At 28.2% G+C, this 23,727-nt stretch overlaps 2 protein-coding genes across 2 annotated transcripts; both read right to left on the bottom strand.

Annotated features, from left to right (window-relative positions):
* Positions 1-681: 681 nt before the first annotated feature.
* On the bottom strand, positions 682-11,797 carry Gk1 (Glycerol kinase 1). The gene is made up of 9 exons (XM_088188027.1): positions 11,666-11,797; positions 10,477-10,717; positions 9,031-9,201; positions 8,808-8,958; positions 6,324-6,460; positions 5,118-5,366; positions 3,688-3,857; positions 2,597-2,732; positions 682-2,535 (listed from the first exon to the last, which is right to left on the bottom strand). Exons 2-9 carry the CDS (start codon positions 10,714-10,716, stop codon positions 2,266-2,268), a joined length of 1,524 nt encoding a protein of 507 aa, XP_088044153.1. The 5' UTR covers position 10,717; positions 11,666-11,797; the 3' UTR covers positions 682-2,265.
* A 741-nt stretch (positions 11,798-12,538) lies between these two features.
* On the bottom strand, positions 12,539-20,051 carry LOC148234572 (uncharacterized). The gene is made up of 8 exons (XM_088187683.1): positions 19,837-20,051; positions 19,464-19,574; positions 18,036-18,339; positions 17,880-17,970; positions 17,717-17,806; positions 17,476-17,572; positions 15,086-15,175; positions 12,539-15,006 (listed from the first exon to the last, which is right to left on the bottom strand). Exons 1-8 carry the CDS (start codon positions 19,903-19,905, stop codon positions 14,968-14,970), a joined length of 891 nt encoding a protein of 296 aa, XP_088043809.1. The 5' UTR covers positions 19,906-20,051; the 3' UTR covers positions 12,539-14,967.
* Positions 20,052-23,727: the final 3,676 nt, after the last annotated feature.

Raw genomic sequence — 23,727 nt, 5'->3', positions numbered from 1 at the left:
TGAGAAATGAAAATATGTAATGTTTATATTCCCTCATATAATAAAAGTGTATGTAAAACCCTCTTAGAACCTATTCTATTAGAAGTGAGTCAGTTATTATGTGAAAACTCAAAGCTATATTTTTTTAAAATTGATGCATGACAAACTTTATCAAAAACCTTTTCATTATCAGTGTGAATGACATCTACAATTTTGTCTATATCAAGATTTTTCATTAAAAAATCAGAAAAAAAGTATCAATCATCATTTAATATGCTTGCAAGCATACTTATGAATTATGATAAAATTTCTTTAACTTTAAATTTTCTTTGACAATCAATTCTACATATTCTACTCACTTGAGCATATCATTAATTTGAAATAATACATCTGATTCTAAGCATTACTTTACATCACCAACATGTTCCAGTAGTAATCGATACAACACGTCGTTATTCCACGTCGATCTCGGTTCAAAATCCAATGAGGAAACACACGAGTCCATGATCTTAACCACTGCTACACGTAATGGTGTTACAACATCGTTTATCAATCGAAAAAAGTGATACATATATGTATATTTTAATCGTTATCTCGCAATATCCGTCCTCATTACAAGGCATTAATTACGTCAATGAAACGTTAATCCATCAAGTGTTTAATAACATTAGGTTCATACATATAGATAATAATACTATTAAAATGAATTTATATTTTTATTTAATTTTCAACATACAAAACAATTCAAACATAAAATCTGATATTAGGGAAAAATAACACCTGATTTGATCTTATAAACATAATACACACCAATTAAATTTATTGATAAATAATTAAATCTCGAAAATCATAATTTCAAAACATTGAACTAAAAAATCACAACATATCACTGAACATATAACAAATAGAATGAATAATCTACGATCAATATGTTTGTCATAATAAGGCAATCAATAGCATAGTTATATAATCAATTACCTATACTCTATCCGAAATGCCGTCAGTTCTTCGCAACGAGCATTTCATTGGTCTACTTTTACATTTTCCAACAATTGGATTATTTTACCGACAAACTGTTTCAATATATATCAGACAGAATATAGATAGATACATATCACAATTAATCTTTATTAATTTTATATTTAAAAAATACAATGTATTGTTTTTAATATTGCTTTTAAGAGTAATATGTTTCAATTAAAAAGAAACTTTAATTATTTTAATAATACATTTGTATAATGTATATTAAGTAACCATTTATTAACATGATGATCAAAATATTGCAGTTTTAAAAAATTCTTCAGGTACATATATTATTTTGTAATATTTGCTTCATTTATCAATTAATTATATAATAATAAAAAATATTCTACAGAATCGAAACAAAATTTAACCCCAAGCCGCATATTCTTTTTTTCTCATATCTAACTTAGTCATTATATTAACACAAATAAAATATAGTGAAATAAGGAATACATATTTGTATTTCTCAACCATATATTTTACTATTATATTAAAAATAGTACAACATTTTTAAGTAAATGAGTCAAATGAAGACATCATGAACTGATTGTTTCGCTAAAATATTTCTAGCACCTTCAATTTATATTGAAATTAAATTATTATTTTTTATTAGTATTCATGATTTAGTGTTGAATCAATAATGATTCAAAACACTGCTCTATTGTCTTGTAAATTGATAGTAGTAGCTTAAAATAGACACCGCACTTGCAACATGCACAAAAGTGGATCGCTGTGCTACATCGATCAATAAATCAATGTTTTCATTTGACTCAACCTCACATATAAGCAATTTAAAAAGTTCACTAAAATGTCACATCAATATTCGGTTACTGTATTATTCAATAATTGTTTGATAAAAGTTTACCGTGCATGTCTGCGATTTTCAAAATGGTTTAGCGCATCAATATTATTTTATAAAAAGCTTATACGTACAATGTATTATATATTAAAACATATACGTGGCTCGTCCCAAAAATTATCTGATTTAAGGTAAAATAACATTTTCTTTATTAAGTTTTACATCGATATTTATATAGCACTGTAATTATTCATCAGTTTTAATTTATAGATGTTTACAATACAAAAAGGTAGGTGTTACTTTATCTTGACCTGCATATGAACTAAATGCTTACTTTTGGGACGATCCTCAAGTTTAAAAAAATATTAATAAGTAAGACTAGCCAAAATGATTTAAAATGACTAATTATACTCTCAGTCACAATTATGTTTGTATCAACTATGAATTATCCAAGTTACATATTGTTAATTGACCCAATCGGTCGATTTCGTTATTGCCAGTTTCCACTCTGCGTACTTACTGTCCCTCTTCTCTTTGGTGTACTTCGATAAGAAGGTTTCGCCCTCCATTACGATCAGTTGCTTGTCGACGTTTCCATATCCGACGCCCCACTGAGCCATCAAAGCAGCTCCCAAACCAGTGCTCTGAGCTAACCCTGCTTTCGTCACGCTGAAACCACCTAAATTGGCTTGCATTTGCATCAATAAATGATTAGCTGTAACTCCGCCGTCGACCTTTAAAATTAACTATAATATAGTGCAGTTTTATAAGGAACACATTTTTTAGAACACATACTTTTAAATTCTGCACTGAGATTCCGCAGTCTTTCTCCATTGCCCTGATTATGTCTTTGACTTGAAAGCAAATCGCTTCCATGGCAGCTCTGACTATATGTCCGGCTTCAGTGTCTTCATTCATGCCACATATGACACTAAAAATAATTGCAGATTCATTAAGAAATAAATTATAATTAGAAAGTCTTTTTTATATTATGTTTTGATTAAATTTGTTTCTGTTCATGTTTTGATTAATAAAGTTAAACTTCTCTAAATCATAAAGGATTAAATCGTAATCCTTTGTTGGATTCCTCGGAACTTTTTATCACTCATTTAAGGATATGGCAATATTCTTTTTGAGTGGTGCCGAAATTCGCAATACAAAAATTTAATGAACGTCCACAAATTTGATATTATTGTAACTCACATATATTAGATTGAGCAATTAAATATATTTTTATTCAATAAAAAGTATTAAATTTAGCAATATTTTATTTGTAGTGTGCACTAAAACGAATCATTTATGCATTAAAATATTAACCTTTTAACCTTATGGCCATGCACTACAGTCCGGGAATTTTCTAGCAAAAACAAAATCTATTGAAACCTTTTTTTAGAAAATGTATCAATGGTATATCATAACGACTAATAGTTTGCGGCGTTTAAAAGGTTAATATTTTAATGCACAAATCAGTCGTTTTAGTGCACACTACAAATAAAATGTTACTCAATCTAATATTTTTTATTTAACATACATATTACATATAATATATATTTATTTAATGCTCATTTTTTATTATTGTGATGCACAAACAATACGTTTAATGAAAAAAAATATTTATTGAATGCACATCTTTTTTAAAATAACTTCGTTAAATCAAATCCATTGTAAATTAGGTTATTGACAAGACAAATTTAACAATGATATAAACAATCATTAAAAAAAATCGAAACAGTTAAGGTAATAAGGTTAAAAATAACTACCCTCTGTATAGCGCAGTAGTATAAAATCGAAATACAATGATTTTGATTTTATACTACTGCATACTTTAATGATTTTGATTAAAAATAATATCATGTCTTGGGTTATAAGAATTACAATAAAATTACCCTCTAGCTTCTTGTTCCCAATAAGGAGCAAATAGTCCACTGAACGCAGGCACAAAAACAACGCTTCCACTTTCTGACACATTCATCGCTACTACTTGCGATTCTGACGTATTTATAATGAGCTCCATATTATCCCTCAACCAATCAAATGCCGAACCAGCAACGGCCGCCTGAAATGTAAAAATATAAATTAATAACTGGACTAGTGAATTAATTTTCCATAATTATTTCTATTGTTATTTATTTATTATTATTTCATATTGCATTTATAATAAATTATAAAAAAATGGCAGCATCAGATAAAATATATTTTCGCTAGTAAAAATATATATTTGGGCTTCACTGTAACATTTATATTATATTATATATAATATATATATGCCAGATATATTATATTTTCACTGATAAAAATATGTACCTACTAGTGAAAATGTATTCCGATATAATTTTACAGAAATGACATATATAAAAAAACATTTTCGGGATAGATTTTCATTGAGGAATAACCCTAGAATTTCTGGTTATCTGGTATCAGGGAAGTAATTTCAGCTTTTTTCATTGGGGGGGGGGGAGTAGGCCAATAAGTAGTAATTTTTTAAATATTTAGATTTCATTAAGATTTATGGTATTTCATTAAATGACATGCATGTAAATGCCACTACCTGCCCCCCCCCCCTCAATGACGTCACTGGATTCTTATTGATTAATTTTACTAATTTTTTGTATTAGTATATTTTAATAATTTATTTTAACACTTTTCTATTATTAAATTTCGTTAATTGTTTCACATATTATTCAGCTTTTGTGGATTTTTTTTATATCAATTTAGAGGCTCTCAATATTTTTTTATAAAATTACTATAAAATGTTCATTTATTTAATACGCTTTATATAAAAATCATTATATTGAATCAAATTATTAAAAATATTTTTTATTTATGGTCAACGATCATTGATCAACAACCTTGCACGTAAGACGATACCGCTCAAAGGGTTAAGTGTCTCAAAAATATTTCATATGTGTAAAATATAAAATGAAATATTACATATTTTTATGTTTATTGAAGTAATACAATTATTGTTATCGACCATCGTGACACATTGGGTTATTACGATGGCTTAATTTCATTTTAATAAATTAGTCATTGAGATTTTCTATAGCGATTTTATAAATAAGAGCCAAGATATGGAGTATATTTAAGTCATAATAGAATAATAAAATTTGCCAGTAAAACGATTGACAAGGACAAGTGTGCGAGAAATAGTCACTATAAAAAAATTGTTAATAAAAAATAAGCCAAGTTTAGAACCATAAATAAAATATTTCATGCGTTCATGGATCTATTATAGATTATTTTTTATAACATTTTATGAGAAAGTTTAATGTCCGCATAGAGTAAAATTAGATGAGAAAACAAAAGTAATACATACCGAGCCCTCCAGCGCATACATCACTTTTCCTTGTGCTCCGATTTTATACCCGACGGTAGTCAACAAACCGTGTTTGCTAAAGTAAGGTTTGGGGCCAGTGTTGTACAAGATAAAGCATCCGGTACCATATGTGGACTTAGCGTCTCCTTCTTTGAAACACTGTTGACCGACTAATGCAGCATGCTGATCGCCCAAGCACCCTGAAATCGGAATGCCTTTCAATGGGCCACTGTGAATAGAACCGTAAACCTAAAACAATTATTTCAGCGTTAATAGTCTAAGCACATGGATTAAAATAATATTAACACTTAACAGGCCGTGAACTTTAGCAGAGACAAATAAGTAGGAAAAAGCGTAAATTAAAATCACTATAAATCAAAGTTATTATTTTCTTATCTGAAAATTCATTAAATTATCTATTTTTATAATACAAGAGCAGTTTTTGATTTCAAAAGTGTAAATTATTATATAATACATGCATTTTATAAAAAAATGTTTTATATAATTAATTAAATTCAGAAAATCAATTTAAAAAAAGCAAACTTATAAGTTTTAACGATTTGACAACGCAATAGAATCGTCTGAATAAGGTGCACGTGTTTTTCCTATCAAGTGTTAACACTTAACCGTCGTTTTTTTTCCCGCATGAATGGGCTGTTTCGCGAGAACTTTACGCAACACAGATTTATAACAAAAATATATGATAACTTTTGAATTAAACGGAATTAAAAAACAAAAATTTATCAAATGTTCTGCATTGTATTGGTTCATATGTTAAAATTATTTTATCAATGGTTTTCAATCTGTGGGTTGCATAAAATAATAATTAATATCATAAAATTTGCTTTTTTCTACTTTATTATATCTCTAGTTTAAAAAATTGATAATAATTAATTATGTAAATAAAATGAACTATGTGAATTATCATATGTAAATTATATTTCGGTCTTACATGGGCTAAATTTGTTATGCCAAGCTTTGTCACGCTTTAAAAGTAATTTACGATTTTTTTCTTGTAGTACAAACCTTCATTCATATATGTCATCACAAAACACTTGTGTTTGCGGGTAGAAACAACTGGACCCGTCGTTAAACGTCAGAAATCGTAAAAGGTAGTTATTACCCTTCCCACCGGTTACCGCCAGTGGACGAAATCGGTAAATACTACCCGACCCGCCGGTTAAGTGTTAATAATATAATACATACTTCTGAGCTAGATTTGATCTCGGGTAAGATGTGTCTTGGTATGTTGAAGAATTTCAAAAGAGTGTCGTCCCATTCCAGAGTGTAAAGATTCATCAGCATTGTTCTGGATGCGTTCGTTACATCGGTGACATGAACACCTGAAATATTCAATCAGTAAATCTTTAATATCGACAAGCAAACAAATTTAGGTTGATTAAATAATAGACGCCAGACGCAATTAACAACTTAAGTTATATAATTAAATCGTAAAGATATTATTAAGAATTATTTTTATTGTAGCTTTACAATTTTGGTTATAAAGATTATGAGATATACATATAATAGCACTGTCCAACTGGCGGCTTGCGAATTTATTTTTACGGCCCGCAAACCAATTCATGTTTTTAAAATGAAATTTAAAAAATGAGCTAATAAAAAAAATCATCTCAAACAAATAAACTTGTTTTTTTAGCTCCCAATAGAAAAAGGCTTCCGAAAAAATGGCCTGCGGGATAAGAGAAGTTGGACAGCGCTGACATACAATAATAAATGATAAAGAAGCGTTCCAAAATAGCATTTATTACAAAAAATATATTTGTAAAACCATTCATTTCAATTAAAGAAAAAGGCAAATCAAAAGGTTTTACATTTGAATACTATCAAAAGAACTAGGTTTTCAAAACTTATAAAATACTCAAGTAATTAATTATGGTATACAATGATATATTGTATATATAAATTATATTGAGTATTTAACTATCACTTAAAAACATGATTTTTAAAGTGAAAAATAAATAAAATATTACTACAATGACACAAAATACATATTGTAGAACATTTTTTTTACTTTAAAAACCTATAATCATATTTTAGTCCAAAAATCTTGGCTTTAAATTAATTAAATATGTACTATGTATCATAATCAATAAGAATAAATCATTCAAAGCTTCAGTCTAAAATGCACCATATACATTGAAGCAAAACGAAACACAGAAATACTTATTAATAAAAATGAACTGTTGAAAAAATGTAAGCCTTTAAAAATAAAATAGCATCGTAAAATACCCCTTAATGCGGAAAGAATCTGAAAGGTCCTTCAGCTCTGTTATATCATGTTGTTCCAAAAGTCCTCGCGTTTTTTAACTTGTAATACTTTCACTAAATTATATATTTTACAGTTATTCTCTACATGTTAATTATTTTTTTTATATCTACTTTTGTTCTTGAATCATTAACTATTGGCATATGATGTAAGTGACACGTTGAACTTTTGTGTCAGCTTCTGTATCGTTAATCTCAGACCTACTTTGATGTCAGCCCTAATATCCTCACTAATAACCCGCCCTCATAGAGTAATGAAATAAATAGAGGGTGATGCATATAAAAAATCGTAACGTATTCTGGATCGCCGACGGACAAAATGACATTGTGACGTTTGACGAACGAATAGGCCTGTCACATTTGTAATTTCTTAATTTATATTTTTCTTTATTAATTTACTTTTATCACCAATTATTATTATAACATTACAGACATATTGTTATATCCACCTTTTATGAGAAAAAAACATTCTAGGTTAACAATTACTAACCGAAATATTTACTAATGAAATATTATTTTCATCATTTATATTAAATATAAATGCAAAATATAGAATGTGCGTTACGAACACTGCCGACCGCGTAAGCGCACGCTCTGGGTAACTGACCAATTAGCGTATTAAATTTTTCTTTGCACGATTTTTTAGTACACGCCGCCCTCTCTATTTATTTCATTACTCTATGCCCGCCCTTATGTAGATATTCAACTATTCATTAACTGACATTATTTTAACTCCACTGCCATTGTTGATTTAGGCTTGAAAATGTCGAAACAAAAAATATCCCGTTAGAATAGTGAAATTATTGTTAATTTATAAAAAGTTATACATTTTTTCATATGTAAGAAAAAAAACAGACTAATAGAACAACCTGAAAGGAGCAGTAAATCATTGTTATATAAACTGAAAGAAGAAAAAATAGCACATAAACAATAAAAGACAACATATCATTTTGTTTAGGGAGCGACCGAGCCACAAAAGACCATGGGGTTGTCGCAATGACTTTTGGCCAATGACATAAAAGGTAAACAAATGAGTGCCACTTGCCACAAGAACTGTGAGATCATAAATCAATCCATAACTTTGACTCCAAAAACATCTACAGTGAGAATAAGAATATCAGATCAACTCCGATGGCTGAAAGCGATGCAATAACAAAATAGATATATTAAAAACCTTAATAACTACACATCTTTGTAATACAACAATGTGCATAATTGTTTTATACAATACATTCAACGCCACAGAGACTTGACATGAAATTAACTCTAACCTTAACACTGTTCCAAGTTTTCCTGTGGTATTCAACTGTCACATAAATCTTGGCAATCATTGATCTAATATTTGCCAATGCTTAATATAAATGATTTTAAAAACCGCGCTAATACATATACGCAATAAATTACCGTTCAGCATATTCCACATAATCCAAGTATCAACAGTTCCGAACAGACAAGTCCCTTCTTCGACCGCCTTTTTAATTTCTGATACATTATCCATGAGCCAACGCACTTTCACAGCACTAAAATATGAAACCAGAGGCAACCCGCAGATAGACTAAAATCATTGCAAGCACACAATTATTATAAATAATCAAATTAAATAAATAAACAGTTCAATTAGATATACCTTGAAATAATCCTGATCTTTGTTTATTGCCTCTGTATTCAACAGACTGTTGACCGTTGAGGTTGTCCTCATATCTGACCAGATGATGGCATTATACAGAGGCTTTCCTGATTCCTTGTCCCATATCAGAGTAGTTTCCCTTTGATTTGTAATTCCAATGGCCACTATATCCTGAAATATTTCATACAAAAATATATTGATGAGTACTTTTATGTAAAGGCTAATGAAAGTCATATGTTAACGACCAAAAAAAATAAAGTATCGGAAACGAATACATAAATGTTTAAATACAAATTATTTATAGATTTAGTGTAGAATAAAATTATACGATACACAAGTCCAACAAATGTAACATTACAACGAAAATGTGTAGATGGATTATGTAGCAAAATTAATAGGCTCGTATTTTTCAGGTCTGAATTTTAACCCATTACATGGCATGGCATTTATTTTACACCCCATATGCCACGATCCTCAATTGGAAACATTCATAAAAATATATTTTTGAAGGCGGTGAAGTGTTTTTTTCGTTAATATATTTTACCGAACCTATTTTACAGTAAAAAAAATATGTATCCCAAAAAGAATGGAAAAAATCTGGCAGGTAATAGGTTAATACACTTGTACAAATATTAGATGATCAGAATTTATATTAATAGGTTAGAATTTAAATTAGACTGGTCAGAATATATATTAAATGGTAAAAATTATTTTGACAGATGGTCAGAATTTTTTTTCAGCCTGTTTTTATTACAGTTCATTGGTCAGTATTTATAATTAGTAAGTATTGATATTGTATGATCTGTATTTTAACAGTCAGTTTTATGTCGACAGATGGTCAGCATAGTAATATAAGATGCTTTAAAGGCATCTTGTGTAGTTGGACTCGCAACATTGTTGATGTCAACACAACAAGCCAAGCGTGTTCTCCGCCGCCGCTTTGTCGTTATTCCTGCTTCGTTCGTCTCCGAATACCATCGCTTACTATATACAATTAAATAAATTTATTGAGTTATTCATGGGGTATTCACGGTTCTGATCAACGCTTACTCGCAACTAACCTGTCTAACAGTTTAGGTCCAAGCAAGATATTTTATAAAATATTTCTAAAATAAATAATTTATTGCCTATTTATATATTTATAAATGTTAAAATATTTTTTTTAATTCACATGATGTATATATATCTTAAATCTGATCGTCCTATATTTTTATTCTGACCGTATGCCATTTTTTCTAACCAATTGATATTTATTCTAACCCTGAACAATAAAATTCTGATTGAGATTTTATTTTTATTCTGACACAAATTTGATTTAAATTCAGACCATTTAATATGTTACCAAATTAATATATTGACACTTTTTAAACAATTTTTTGCTGAATAAACAAATCAAATTATTAATTTAACAGTTATCTTTATAATGAAATATCAAAAAAAAAATACCTGCACATGACCACCGATTTCTTCTAACTTCTCTACTGTTTTTTCGATGCATTCAAATACGCAATCGAGTATATCCTGCGGATCCTGTTCGAGCCATCCACTCTCAGGTGATTTGGAATCCAACTGTTTCTGATGCGAGACAACTATCTCTGACGAGCCGACCTTGAAGATAATGAATCTGGCGCTGGACGTTCCTTCATCTATCGAGCCGACTAATGGACCCAATGTTCCTTGAGGCATCCTAATAATAAAAAAATGCAATCAAAAGATAAGATTTCAAATTTATTCCTTACAATGGTGTGACATAAATGCTTTGAGCTATGTTTTGTTTGTTTCTCTGTTATGAAGCCGATCCTGGTATTTTTATAAAAAGTTTTGTTGATGTTATACGCTCACTACTATTGGTCTAAATTAAAGTGATATTCGAAACAGTCTAAAAATGGTTACATCAACTTCGTGAAGAAAAAAAAAGAAAGCTGTTCGATCAGGATATTGCTACAGTATAGACATTGTCGGAGAAACTATTAAACCTTTCACTGTGTTTGAAAACTCCAAAAAGGCGTGGATGACGTTCCTAGTGGCTGTCAACTTTTGAATCTTACAGTTGTTTCTGAAAATTGCTTGAACGGAATATTAAATCCTTTATCTAACGACATCTCTTGAAATTAAAATTAATTATTTTTCAAATTTTTATTTGTTCTTCCAATTTTCGCCACCGCAGCGCTACCATCGATTTATCATAGAACTTTATTAAATTCCCGTCTTTTATATGGCAGTACGTTTTATACAATATACACCAAATGTTAGATACATATTCTAACTGTTATGAATTGAAAAAAACTAGATATTAATTGATATGTTCATTATCTTTTATGAAGTAGTATAAGTTTATGTATAAAAACTAATGTTATATGAAATTCTTTGAAAGCGGCCAGAGTTAATCAATACTTCATCCTCTCTAATTAATACGCTTAATATATACTATGCATGAGATTATTAGCAATAATAATAATAAATATAGCTTATAAAATAGTTCAAAGTTAGCATAAGCTTTTATTAGATAATTTCACTAATGGCAACACTGCAATTTAACCTTTAACCCAAACGTCACATCAATATGCATTATTTTAGGTACATAAGTTATATTTAACGTATTATTTTTATATAAATAAAAATGTAATTTACTCACTTTAAGTACTATTTATCGAACGCTGATAATTATTATGTTTGTTATCACTAAGCTGTTAGCACTTCACTGTAGACAAAACTGTCAACGTACGCGACTTAGACCTAATCGTATAAAAACAGTATTGCCAGATGTAATAATAAATTGTCGTATGGAATATAAACGATTTCTACATTTAATTATTTTATATTACAAATCAGACCATCATGACTAATCATGTTTCCTCAATGCGTCCTAATGAGCAATACTATTCTCTTACCTGAAATAATTTAAATCCAATATTTAAATAAGGCTAATACTATTTATAACATACACAATAAATTATTTTTCAAGACTTTAATTGCGATATAAACGAAAATGTAAGTGAAAAATATTTCATATTTTATCACCGTGGTCTAAATAGGATTGTAAAAATTTATAAACTAACTTTTTTTATTTTTTTCCTAGCTCCATATATGAAAATTTTGCTTATTAACATACACAGAGAGGTGGAAAAGTGCCTCATCATAGAAGATTTACTTTGAAAAATCAGTATCAATTTCTTGCTGCTTTAACACTCAATCTGCCTAAATTCTTCATTGTCTCTGGGTTTCAGTTCTTGTGTTATCTGATTTTATATTTTTATTATATATTATTCAGATGCAAAAATGCGTCAAAGGGAGCCATAAGAAAAGCCAAAAGTGCGAACGCCGACGAATCGACAATTCCGGGTCTTCGTCCACTTTTATTTACAGCAGCAATATTCTTTTACCATATATCCAACGCTTCCAGTCGCTTCAATTTTTTTCACTACGTTGCAATTTGATCACTCAGTATGACGATAAATTTAAATAAGAAACTCGAATTGGATAACACATGCAAAATAAAAGCATAATGTAGTCAATATCTCTTTTAATCTTTAATATTTTACATTCGATTCTTATAGTGTAAAAATAATATAGGTTTTATTTTTTAAATATTATTCTGTACCAATACAATTTCTGTCACTGTAGCTGGTTAAAAAATATACATTTGTATATATTTATAAAATAATAGTAACTGTCAGTTGTTCAAAAGAATGATTTAAAAATTAACAGGCGTTTTTAATAATAATAAATAAATAAAATGATGCAAAAATATATCACAGAATGTGGTAAATCAGATTCATACACATAAATACATATTAAATAAAATATTTCTGATGTACTAATACAATGTTTCGTCAAAAATATGGATCTAAAAATAACTTTCAAAACGGCTAACATTGGCGCAATAGACAGCAAACATACATAAAAAACAAAACGTAGTAAATAGGAACTTTTTAATACTTGTGTAAATAAACACATATGTTTATAGATAATCAATGGATAGGTGCTATACATTATATAGTTAATATTACAAATATGCATACATGACGTATTAACTAACATGTGTCAATACTATAAAGCTACACTAACATACCAGTTAATATGACATGTATGATTATGTAGCAATTTTACTGTAATCATCGCTGTGTAGCGATAAACCTAGATTATACAGGTACGGTCACTTCCAGCTATATAAATATAAGATATACACTACGAGTGTTAGAGATAAGGTGTTTCGGTGTTACTTGTATCTACTTTAATAATACTTTTTAGGCCATTATTTACTTATGCAATATCAACATAAGTTATTCGCATAAAAATATATCTACAAATACAATCAACGCTAGATTTACTGTACCATTCTAATCAAGTACCTCAAAGAAATACACATCTAATATTATAAATAAAATTAATTTGAATAACGTTATTTCTCAGTGCAATATAATCTAAAATCATATACATACATCGGCTGCCTATGTATATGATCTAAAATCATATACATATTGTATAAGAGTAATTAAAAATGTATATGAACTAAAATCATATACATATTGTATATGACCAACTAAATTCTAGAAAATAAGGTGAAATTTTTCAAAATACATTTGAGAAACGAAACCATAATTAAATATATAATGGAGTGCCATAACGTTTCCTTACAGTATACTATTCAATACAGGTACACTTTTAATACGAAACTTCTGTCCAGTCGTATTTATATTATTTAATATATGATATACATTTGTATATTCTTTAAAGGTTTTTTAGGTCAGTTGTACTATAAATTACAGATTTTAGGTTATTTTTAAAAATTAAATTTATACATATAATAGAAACAAGGATTTCAATCACAACATTTCAGTCAGAACGAAATTTTGTCTTCTTGCTAATAACATCCTCTCATTAAGAGCAATTTTTCTAGAAATATAATAATGAATCAGCGCTTAATTTTACATATAAATCAGTTCATGCTGTACGATGTTTATAGCATCAATGATACGATCTTATCAAGCGTCACCCAAATGTTAAAAACGATAAGTACAAAGTCCGAAATTCTGGGATAGAAATTATTATTTATATTTTAATATATATATTTTCGTATATGAAAACTGCAGTTTATTTTAAAACTAGAGCTGAATAATTATGTAATGTCTTCTGCATTATATTTCGGTAGACATTTGATTAATTGCTGATTGAATTTCATCAGTCATAGCTAACGATATTTTTTATAAATGGCATACGTAAAATAACTTTAAATATTAATATTATATTTTTGTATACTCAATTCTTCATTCATGAAGCAATATATTTTTTTTTCATATCTTTTAATGAATATTAAAAAATATTTCTTTTTACAGGTGACGACTATCAAAGTTGTACCAAAAATACAATTTGCCGCATTATTAATAATAAAACACGCAATATCACTGAGCTTTGACTGTACAAAAATATTAATAAATGTGAGTTCTAAAATCAATATCAAATATGTCACATTTATTTACATTTAAATAAACTACATAGAAACATTCAATATTAAATATTTTTTATGGACATAAATTAAATTGTATTCTAACATGATTTATATTTGAGTTCTGAATTAAAAAAAAATGATTTGATTTACATTTACCAAAAAACCATAGACATGTCTGATATTGATTTAAATGTCACAAATACATTCTGATACATCAACGTAAATACAATAGCGAGCAAAACATACAGTAACTTTATTTATATCATAACTTCACACTTGACTAGTGAACGAAGAAATTCTTCGCCCGCAGATTCACACATTTGATCGCAAAATCGCCAGCAAATGACACCTTAAACTGTTCATTTTTAAGACATATTCTTCAGGTAAGAATGCCGTTATACCTTTTTAAGGTTTCTTAGTATCAATGAGACGGGAGGATGATCTCCAAAACATGCTTACAAATCGCACTATATAAAAGTGGATGTGTGTTATTCATCGTCGCTCAGTCCAAGGTTTTCCATCGTTAACTGCAATTTGTATTTATTTATTACCTTTAAACATAATATATATTTCATTTAAGGTATATATATATATATAAAAACTCACCTTAATTTTAGGATCATTGAACATGTTTCTAACGACGATTTCGTCCATTTTGTCATGAAGAGTTGAAATTTCCCGATTAGCTGCATCCAACTAAAAAAATGGATTATTAAAAAAACATAAAAGTATTGTATCCGTTGAAAATAAAAACAGAGCACATGTGACTTGATATTTTATATAAAAAAAAATAAGATATTATTTCATGGAATCCTTGAAATGTATTGAAAACACTTAACATGTCTTTTTCGCTCATTTTTGCCTTCCAATGTTTAACGACAGGTTCTGTAGTATCTACTCACAAAAACTTGCCATGATATAAATGTTTCGCGCAACGAATAGTATTGTTATTATCAACAGAAAGTGACCACAATGGTTTCGCTTATAAATTGCACTCGGAAGCATACTTTTGCTAGTTGTATATTAAGAAAAAACCAGTGTATTTGCAAAAAAAATGAATTATAATAGAATCTTAATAATATATGGGAATTTCTTATGTAAAATCACGCACTTAATTCGAAAATAAAGTTAAAATTTTTAAAAATAGTATAATTTTTGAAATATTACTAAATTTCTGAATTTTTTATTCTGAAAAAGTGTTTTCGCTTTGCAAATATTGACAAATTAAGATTATTTTTGGCAAAATTTATAAAAAAAAATTTTTTATGTATTGCGAATTACACGAATATTTTTTAATCATGTTTTATTTATTGCATGTTGAAGGCCAATCAATTACAAATAAAATAAGCGGTATCATTATCATCAACAGACAGTAACCACAATGGTTTCGCTTATAAAGTGCACCCAGAAGCAAACTTTTGCTAGTTAAATTAAAAAAAAATAGAATGCATTCGAAATTTAATAATGTATGATTTGATAATATACAGCGGTTTTGACTCATGATATTTGAGTAATTTCTTATGTAAAATCGCAGAATGAATCCAAAATTGAAGTTAAGAAATTAAAAAGTAGAACAGTTTTCAAGATATTACATAATTTCTGTATTATTCAATCTGATAAAAGTGTTTTCACTTCGCAAATATAGATAAATTAAGATCACTTTGGGCAAAATTTATAAAATTTTCAAGTGCACTGTGAATTATGCAAAGATTTTTTAGTCCTGTTTATTTATTGCAAGGCCAATTAATTACAAATAAAATTAGTGGTATTATTATCAGCAACAGAAAGTGACCACAATGGTTTCGCTTATAAAGTGCACCCGGAAGCATACTTTTGCTAGTTGTATTTTAAAATAAACAGTACAATTTTTTTTAAACATCAATTTATAAATAGTGCCTAAACCGATAATCTGATTGAAAAGTGTTGTATTCACGTTTAAAACGAAATTCAATTACCTTTAATTTGATATGAAATACTTTGCATTTGGCCAAATAGAACCGGAGATAATTTTAATTTAGTAAAAACACTTTTTTTTTAGAACGAAAAATACAGAAATTTAACATTATCTTGAAAAATGTTTCACTTTATTAATTTTAGATTTAATTTTCGGATATAGCCCACGATTTTACATAAGAAATGACTGTCAAATCTCATGATTATAATTTTTTTTAAATTTGTTAACTGGTGTAAGCATTAAATTTGTCATCGAGTTAGTAATTTTTATCAAACGATCAGTAAAGATTCTTAAAAATAATTAAATGAACCAACATAAGTATTTACAATTCTATTTACCCATTTCATAGTGACAGCATTTTTTTAAAATGGCTCAAAAACTTCTTGCGCGGACCCACCCTTTCTTATGCAGCAGTATAAAAATATGCGGCCATTGCAAAACATTTAAAAATATTTGTATAAATTTAATATTTAACAAAAAAAGGCTATGATAATTTTCTCGAGTTAATCATAAGCCTAAAGCAACTGTGAAATTGAAACATAAAAATATTATATGGGGATACTACATAATTTTCCAGAAGAAAGCGATGATCGAGCAAATGAGCTTTACGAACAGAAATCGTCATATTCGGAACAACCAAGAATTCGAAGTTCGGCTAAACTTACAATGGCCTCACAGACTTCATCCTTAATCTCAATAAACAAAATTACTTAATCGTTTGATAAATTACTATACAATTAATTTGTGACCTTCTAGTGGTATTGTTACAGTAAACGATTGTTACCGTTTATCTTTTATCGTCATCAGGAAATGACCACAATGATTCCGCTTATTAAAGGTGCACCCGGGAGATATATACTTTCTATATTAGAGGAAATAGACGTTACATGCGAAATTTAACATCCAAGTTTTTGGTCTCTTTTTATCACCAAATACTGTTTTTGACATTTATTATTGGATCAAGCCACAGATATATAGACGTGCTCACAATATAAAATGTATTTTTTTATATGTTGACATCTAAAAACAAATATATATTCACCTTATTCAATAACTCTTTCTTTGCCAATTGCTCCTTTTCTAATTGTTTTGTCACCATAAACAGTTTCAATTGTGAAATTTGTTCAGCGCTCACAGGACTGGAAGAAAAAAACAGTAATTTGTAATGAGATTGTATTTCAATTGATCAAACGATTTATATTTTAAAGACTTTCTTGGTATAAATAGTTGATAACCAGCAGTTTATAAATTGATTTTAAGATGAGTAATTTTTGTATACTTACAAATCAGTTAATTCTTTCATATCAGTGCCTTCACTGTGTTTAACAAATTCGCCTTTTAACGTTTGTAGTTCTGAGAATATCTTAGAAATCCTGAAAAAGTTGAAAATAGCATATAAATAAATTGAATAATTTAAAATATATGTAATATATGCAATACACTAACATCTCGGTGAGCACTTCTACGTTCTTAGTATCATTATTTGCATCGTCGTTCATAGGAAATTTAAAATCGCCTTCGGGAAACATTGGATTTTCTAAATAAAACGATATAAACAATTAATGAAGATTTGCACATACATATATTTCATTTAAAACATACCTAATTCAGGTGTTGTTAAGTTCTCTTCAGAGTTTTTGCCTTCGTTCTTGTTCATTTGGCATTCGATGCACGTGTAAGCTTTGGGTTTGACTATATCGGGCGCGTTTAAAATCTCTTGGACGCGTTCTTCAGGCTCGTCTCCGTATTTCATAAGCAGCTTGTTCATTTCACTCTTCAAATAGACGTTGTGAGTATCGACATCTTCCAGTTTGCTGTGCAGAGCAACGCAATCTTGTGTGATGCCGTTTATCTGCGTCTTATATGACTTTATTTGCTTACGGAGCTCTTCGTTTTCGTGCCGAAGCTGCAATATTGAAATTATTATTATTTTATTTATCCGATATAGTTGATTCTTAATACACTAAATAAATATAATCAAAACGTATATATAAAATATAATATAAACATAAGCAAAATATTATATTATAATTTATTTTTTGATGCACAAAGGTGTTTTTTCATTCCATTGAGGAAATCCTAAGAATATTATTATATAAATTCACACCTCCGTTCCCCCTTTGTATTACTTCAAACATAATTATTGACAAATTCAATGAAAAGGGCTTTGAGTGGCTGAAAAACTTTTGAAGAAGAATTTATGTATTGTCATAAGTAATAAAATATTGATTAGTTAAAATTTCTACACGGATTTTAATTTGATTGACATTTATAAAGAAAGAAGTACAGGTCATTATTTTATTTACAATCTTCATTTCGTTGTTATAAAATAATTTTGTCCAATGATACGTTTATCGCCTCTTCGTTCGTTGACTCGGATGTCATAAATATTAATTCAACAAAGATAATAAGATGTCTATTGTTTCGGAGAAAACTGTTCCAATAATTTTTTCGTATCCTTGGTCAATAACTAATAATTTATTACTACTTGTAATACAGTCTCTATGGAATGTTTTTATCTGAATCCCGAATGTTGTTCACACAGAATGTTTTGTGAAATAATAATATTGCTTTATTTAATAAATAATGTATTTTAGTTCCTAGTATTTTCCATGTTTCTTAAATTATATTTACATGCAATTCATCAGTACTGGTTCCTATTTATCAATTTAAAAATTATTTCTTCTAAATATACTGATTTAAATTCTCTGAATTTTAAATTAAATGTTTCATTATTGTATTGTACTAATTTATTAAATTTACAACCTCTTAGTAATCATATTAAAGCAATTACATGTTAAGATACGTAATATTATTAATAATTACATTTATACAGTAATTTAACATTTTGGGTTAAGTCCTATTTGTGAAAAAGGCCGAGTTATTACATCTATAATATTTAATATATAAAGTATATTTGAAAAATATGCATGAAATTTCATTCCAAAAGATTGCCATGGAATATATGAGCTGATGATTGGTTTAGTGCAATCGATGAGCAAACCTCGTGAATTTCAGAAGAAAATATACCTTGCTCCATTTTTTACGCCATCCAGCCGTGCATACAGTCCACCATCTGACCGTCTTCTCCATTTGACACTCTCGAACGCGAGCCTTTTCCAATTCTCTAAGAGCTGCCGACTGGAATGATTAATACATACATTACTATATGCACACAAACAAATTAAGACTATTTACATCGAATCTGTATGAATATGTGTTGGCATTTATGAATGGGAGACAATTATGACAGCACACTGTTCCTCGAAATGTCATTACAAACATACACATTATGTAAATACAATCGATTCTATTGACTCTCTGATATACATAAACGTCTCTATATCTAAATTTTTATATATACATTGTGATTAATATAGGAAAAAGGGTAAATTCGTCCAACCTTTGATATATCTTCATCGTTCCTTAATTTGTCTTCAGGGTTACCGCATCCCCTAGAGGACCCCGCCATTTTGAACTTAGTCCTAGAAGACTTGAGGTGAAATAGGATCTGTTATGTGACACAGAAATGTTAAAAGTCACTGAATTATTTCAATATCATATCACAAACAAGACGGCGTCGAAGACAATGTTGCCAGAGCGCTAAAAATATTTGACAGAAACGTTTTCAAATGGCAATAATATTAATATACAAAAATAATTAAATACAAATTTAAAAATCCATTTTAAAAAACAATTGCATTATAAAAAATATATAATTTTAAAAAAATATAAAAGTATTATTTTATTTTCGCATAATCGATAAAATATTATAATATAAATATAAATTACAAAATAACGTTAAATCAATTAAACCTAATAGAAATATTTTTTTATAAATAATATAAAAAAAATTGTGTAGTATTACATATTTTATATATAAGCTATTCCAACTGCTTTAGGATTTTATAAATAAAGGGGCATAAATTATTTTAAACTTTTAAATATACATTTTCCCAATCTCGGCGTATATAATTGTATTTTTGTGTGATTTAAGTAAATAATAATTAATCAATTTTACCAGTGTATGAAAAACCCTGTAATCGTGTCTTTGAAATATTTTTCCCACGTGATTTACATAAAAAGTACCTTAATCTTTGCTTTTAAAATAAGTTTTTCTTTAAATAATAAGTTTATACTTTTCTCTATTTAAATTGGCGTGCAGTGGCGCATGCAAAACACTCAAGTACTTAAATATCAAAATATATAATTCTCTATGTAACAATGTCCATCACTAACCGTCCCTACCAAATGGCGCTGTCTTCGAGAATCTCGATCGCGTCCTCTTTTGATACTCGTTGGGGCTAAGACGTCCGCACTTTCCGACTCGCCTATGGCTGTCACCATCCGGCTCCTTAATACGTTGGCATTGCACATTGACCTGTGCAATGTCAGCTACGAGGAGCTGGTCCAGTTCGTATCATTTAATTTTGATATTATATGATTTTTTTGTTTGCTTCTTTATATATATTATTTTAATTATATATATGTTTTGTGAATTAAAATAATACATTAAAAAAATAATTCAAAATCGCATATACATATTTTAAATTATAGGAATATTCTTTACAATTATTATTTTCTAAGACTTTAAGAAGTCAACTTCAGTCAGTTTTGTGATATTGTGATAAACTATTATTAATATTCGATAATGGAGGGAGCTAATAAATAAATTATACATACAGGTATATTATAATGAATCTGATATAGTTTTCGAAACGTTATTAATAGTACTCGTGGCGTATTAAACATATTAACGTTAAAATATATTATACTATTTCGAATATATTATTAAACATCAGTCAAATAGCAAATTTGGAAAGGTTATACTAGGGCGACGAATTTCCAGCGTTTCCAAACGATCCCCGTGTGAAAATTCACAACTGTCTTTAAATGGATAGAAAGAGAATACATGTAGGTGTAATACATAAATATATATATATATATATATATATATATATATATATATATATATATATATATATATATATATATATATATATATATATATATATATATATAAGTAAGAGTTAAAATACAAGCAAATTTAAATAAAGTGATGCTCTTCTTCCATCTTGAATACAAAGTATAATTAATTTGAATGAAAACGAAATCTGTAGTTATTTAGTTAGAATCAATCTGAACCTCTGGCTTATATCTTTCTAAAGTAGTCGTATTCATCCAAGAGGTCTAATTAAAGTTGGTATAGATTTTATAAGTGTATTAGGTAATCGTTTAAAGTATATTCTAGTCTTTCTAATAAATAACTTGATTTTTAACAAAGCTGCCGTGACGTCACAATGAAATAGTTCACCTTAGGGATTATATTATTAATATGAAATCATTAGCATGTACCTTGATTCTTGAATCAATATCATTATTTAACAGGTTTTCTTAATGCGTCATGATAGACATTATACAAACAATACATATTCTATAAAACATTTAAAAAAAGTTAAGGTGCATAAATAAAATAGATGAGCACCATCACACATATTTTGCCCAGCTCCTCATAGCTATCACCGAAAACATCCTTGTGCTTGAAAAACTGTATGGCTCATGTTATGTCCGCGACGCGATCACGAAACATTTTAAAACTTTATTTCGGATGGCCAGATGACAGATAAAATAGTATTTAATGCGTTACTCCACACCGAACAAGTTAAGATAAGTATGATTTATATCGGTGTAAGGGTCGCAATGGCATCAGGTGTAAGACCAGGTATTTAACGCTAGATTTGTATTTTACATTACTGCGCTGTTCGATTTAGAGAGACTATGACAAAGTTTATCATATCTTTCCACCTCTAATCCACACTTCACTTAATTTACATAAATCTCATCGAAAAGTGTTTATACCATTACTTGATATTGCATATATTATTTTACTTGTCAATTAAGTTATCATCAAATGATTGATGACAGCCGCAACACAATTATCACTATAAAATAAAACTTCTTTGCTTTGCACTTTAAAAATAAAAATCCAACATGAAGATTAACACTTTATGTTTATCTAGAATATAAAATAATACAAGTTTATCTAAATTTTACAAAATAAGGTTGAGATATCATTTGGTATTGAATAGCGAAACAGTCACTTTAACAATATACATATCTCACTATTATAATAGAACCATAAGCAAATTTACTCATAGTGAGATAAGGATGACTCAGAACACTATTTACTCACTGATATATTAGTGTTATAAATTTAACTCGTGCTTTGATAGGCAACTGCAAAATTATCTCAAATATGCAAACAGTGGTTTTATTGTATCTATATGTACAATGCTGCTGCAAAAAAATTTCTTAGAATTTTTTGCTTCTTTATGCACAATTTGTCACACTGTTCTCTGTGCACAAATTGTCACACTTTTCATGAATATCCTGAAAATTATAATTTTTTAAAAACACAATCATTGGTTTAAGAGCTACCCGTTACGTAACAAGTGGTAAATTAAAATATGCTTTATTATTATGTGTATCTGAAACAGTGCTGAAGAATTTTCTTTGAATTTTCTCAAAGCATGATTTTTGCATGATATGATTTTATTTATTTGTCGCTTACATTTTTATCGTTTTTATCTAAAAAATAATAATATTTAATATAATGTTCGTACATTTCATACTGCCACAATCATGCGATGGTATCAGACACTCCAAGAGAGTTTTCCACGCCCACAGGCTCGATCGATATCAGACTTGTATTAGGATTGGCTCCAGCTTTCAATTTCCCACGCCTTCCATTTGAGTTTCACCCTCTTATTCGTCCTTCTTGTAGTACAACGTTCCTTGTAAAGCATTTCACTATCAACTCATTCATTGAAACATAAAAAAGACATGGTAATTTTCAGAAAATCTGAAATGAATTTAATAACTCGGGTGAATGAAAATTACTAATAATATAATACACTACCAAAGTTGTAGTAATATGTATTATAAATTACATAAAAAAAATAAAAAATAAGTATTTTTATAATTATTTATTTATATACAAAATATCAGTATTATATTTTAATACACAATAATTAACAGTTCATTTAACAAAAATGGCTCACATTTATTATTCATTTAGAGTAAAAACAACGACTTTTTTAACAGCGTATTAAAAATTACATTTACAACAAATTCGGAATTATGTATTTTTTTATATAAAAAACATTATTATTCACTTGAGATTATTCAATTAAAATTTATAACATACACTCATTTAATTCATCGTTGATTTTAACATACAATTTTTACTTGAAAGACATAGATATTTGTATATAAATTATGTTAAACTAATTAT

Source organism: Plectrocnemia conspersa, unplaced genomic scaffold (genome assembly GCF_051122295.1).
Source record: "Plectrocnemia conspersa isolate PC_06_02 unplaced genomic scaffold, ASM5112229v1 ptg000006l, whole genome shotgun sequence".
NCBI classification, from domain to species: Eukaryota; Metazoa; Arthropoda; class Insecta; order Trichoptera; family Polycentropodidae; genus Plectrocnemia; species Plectrocnemia conspersa.
Note: the sequence above shows the minus strand (reverse complement) of the source record. Positions and strands in the feature narration are given on the sequence as shown.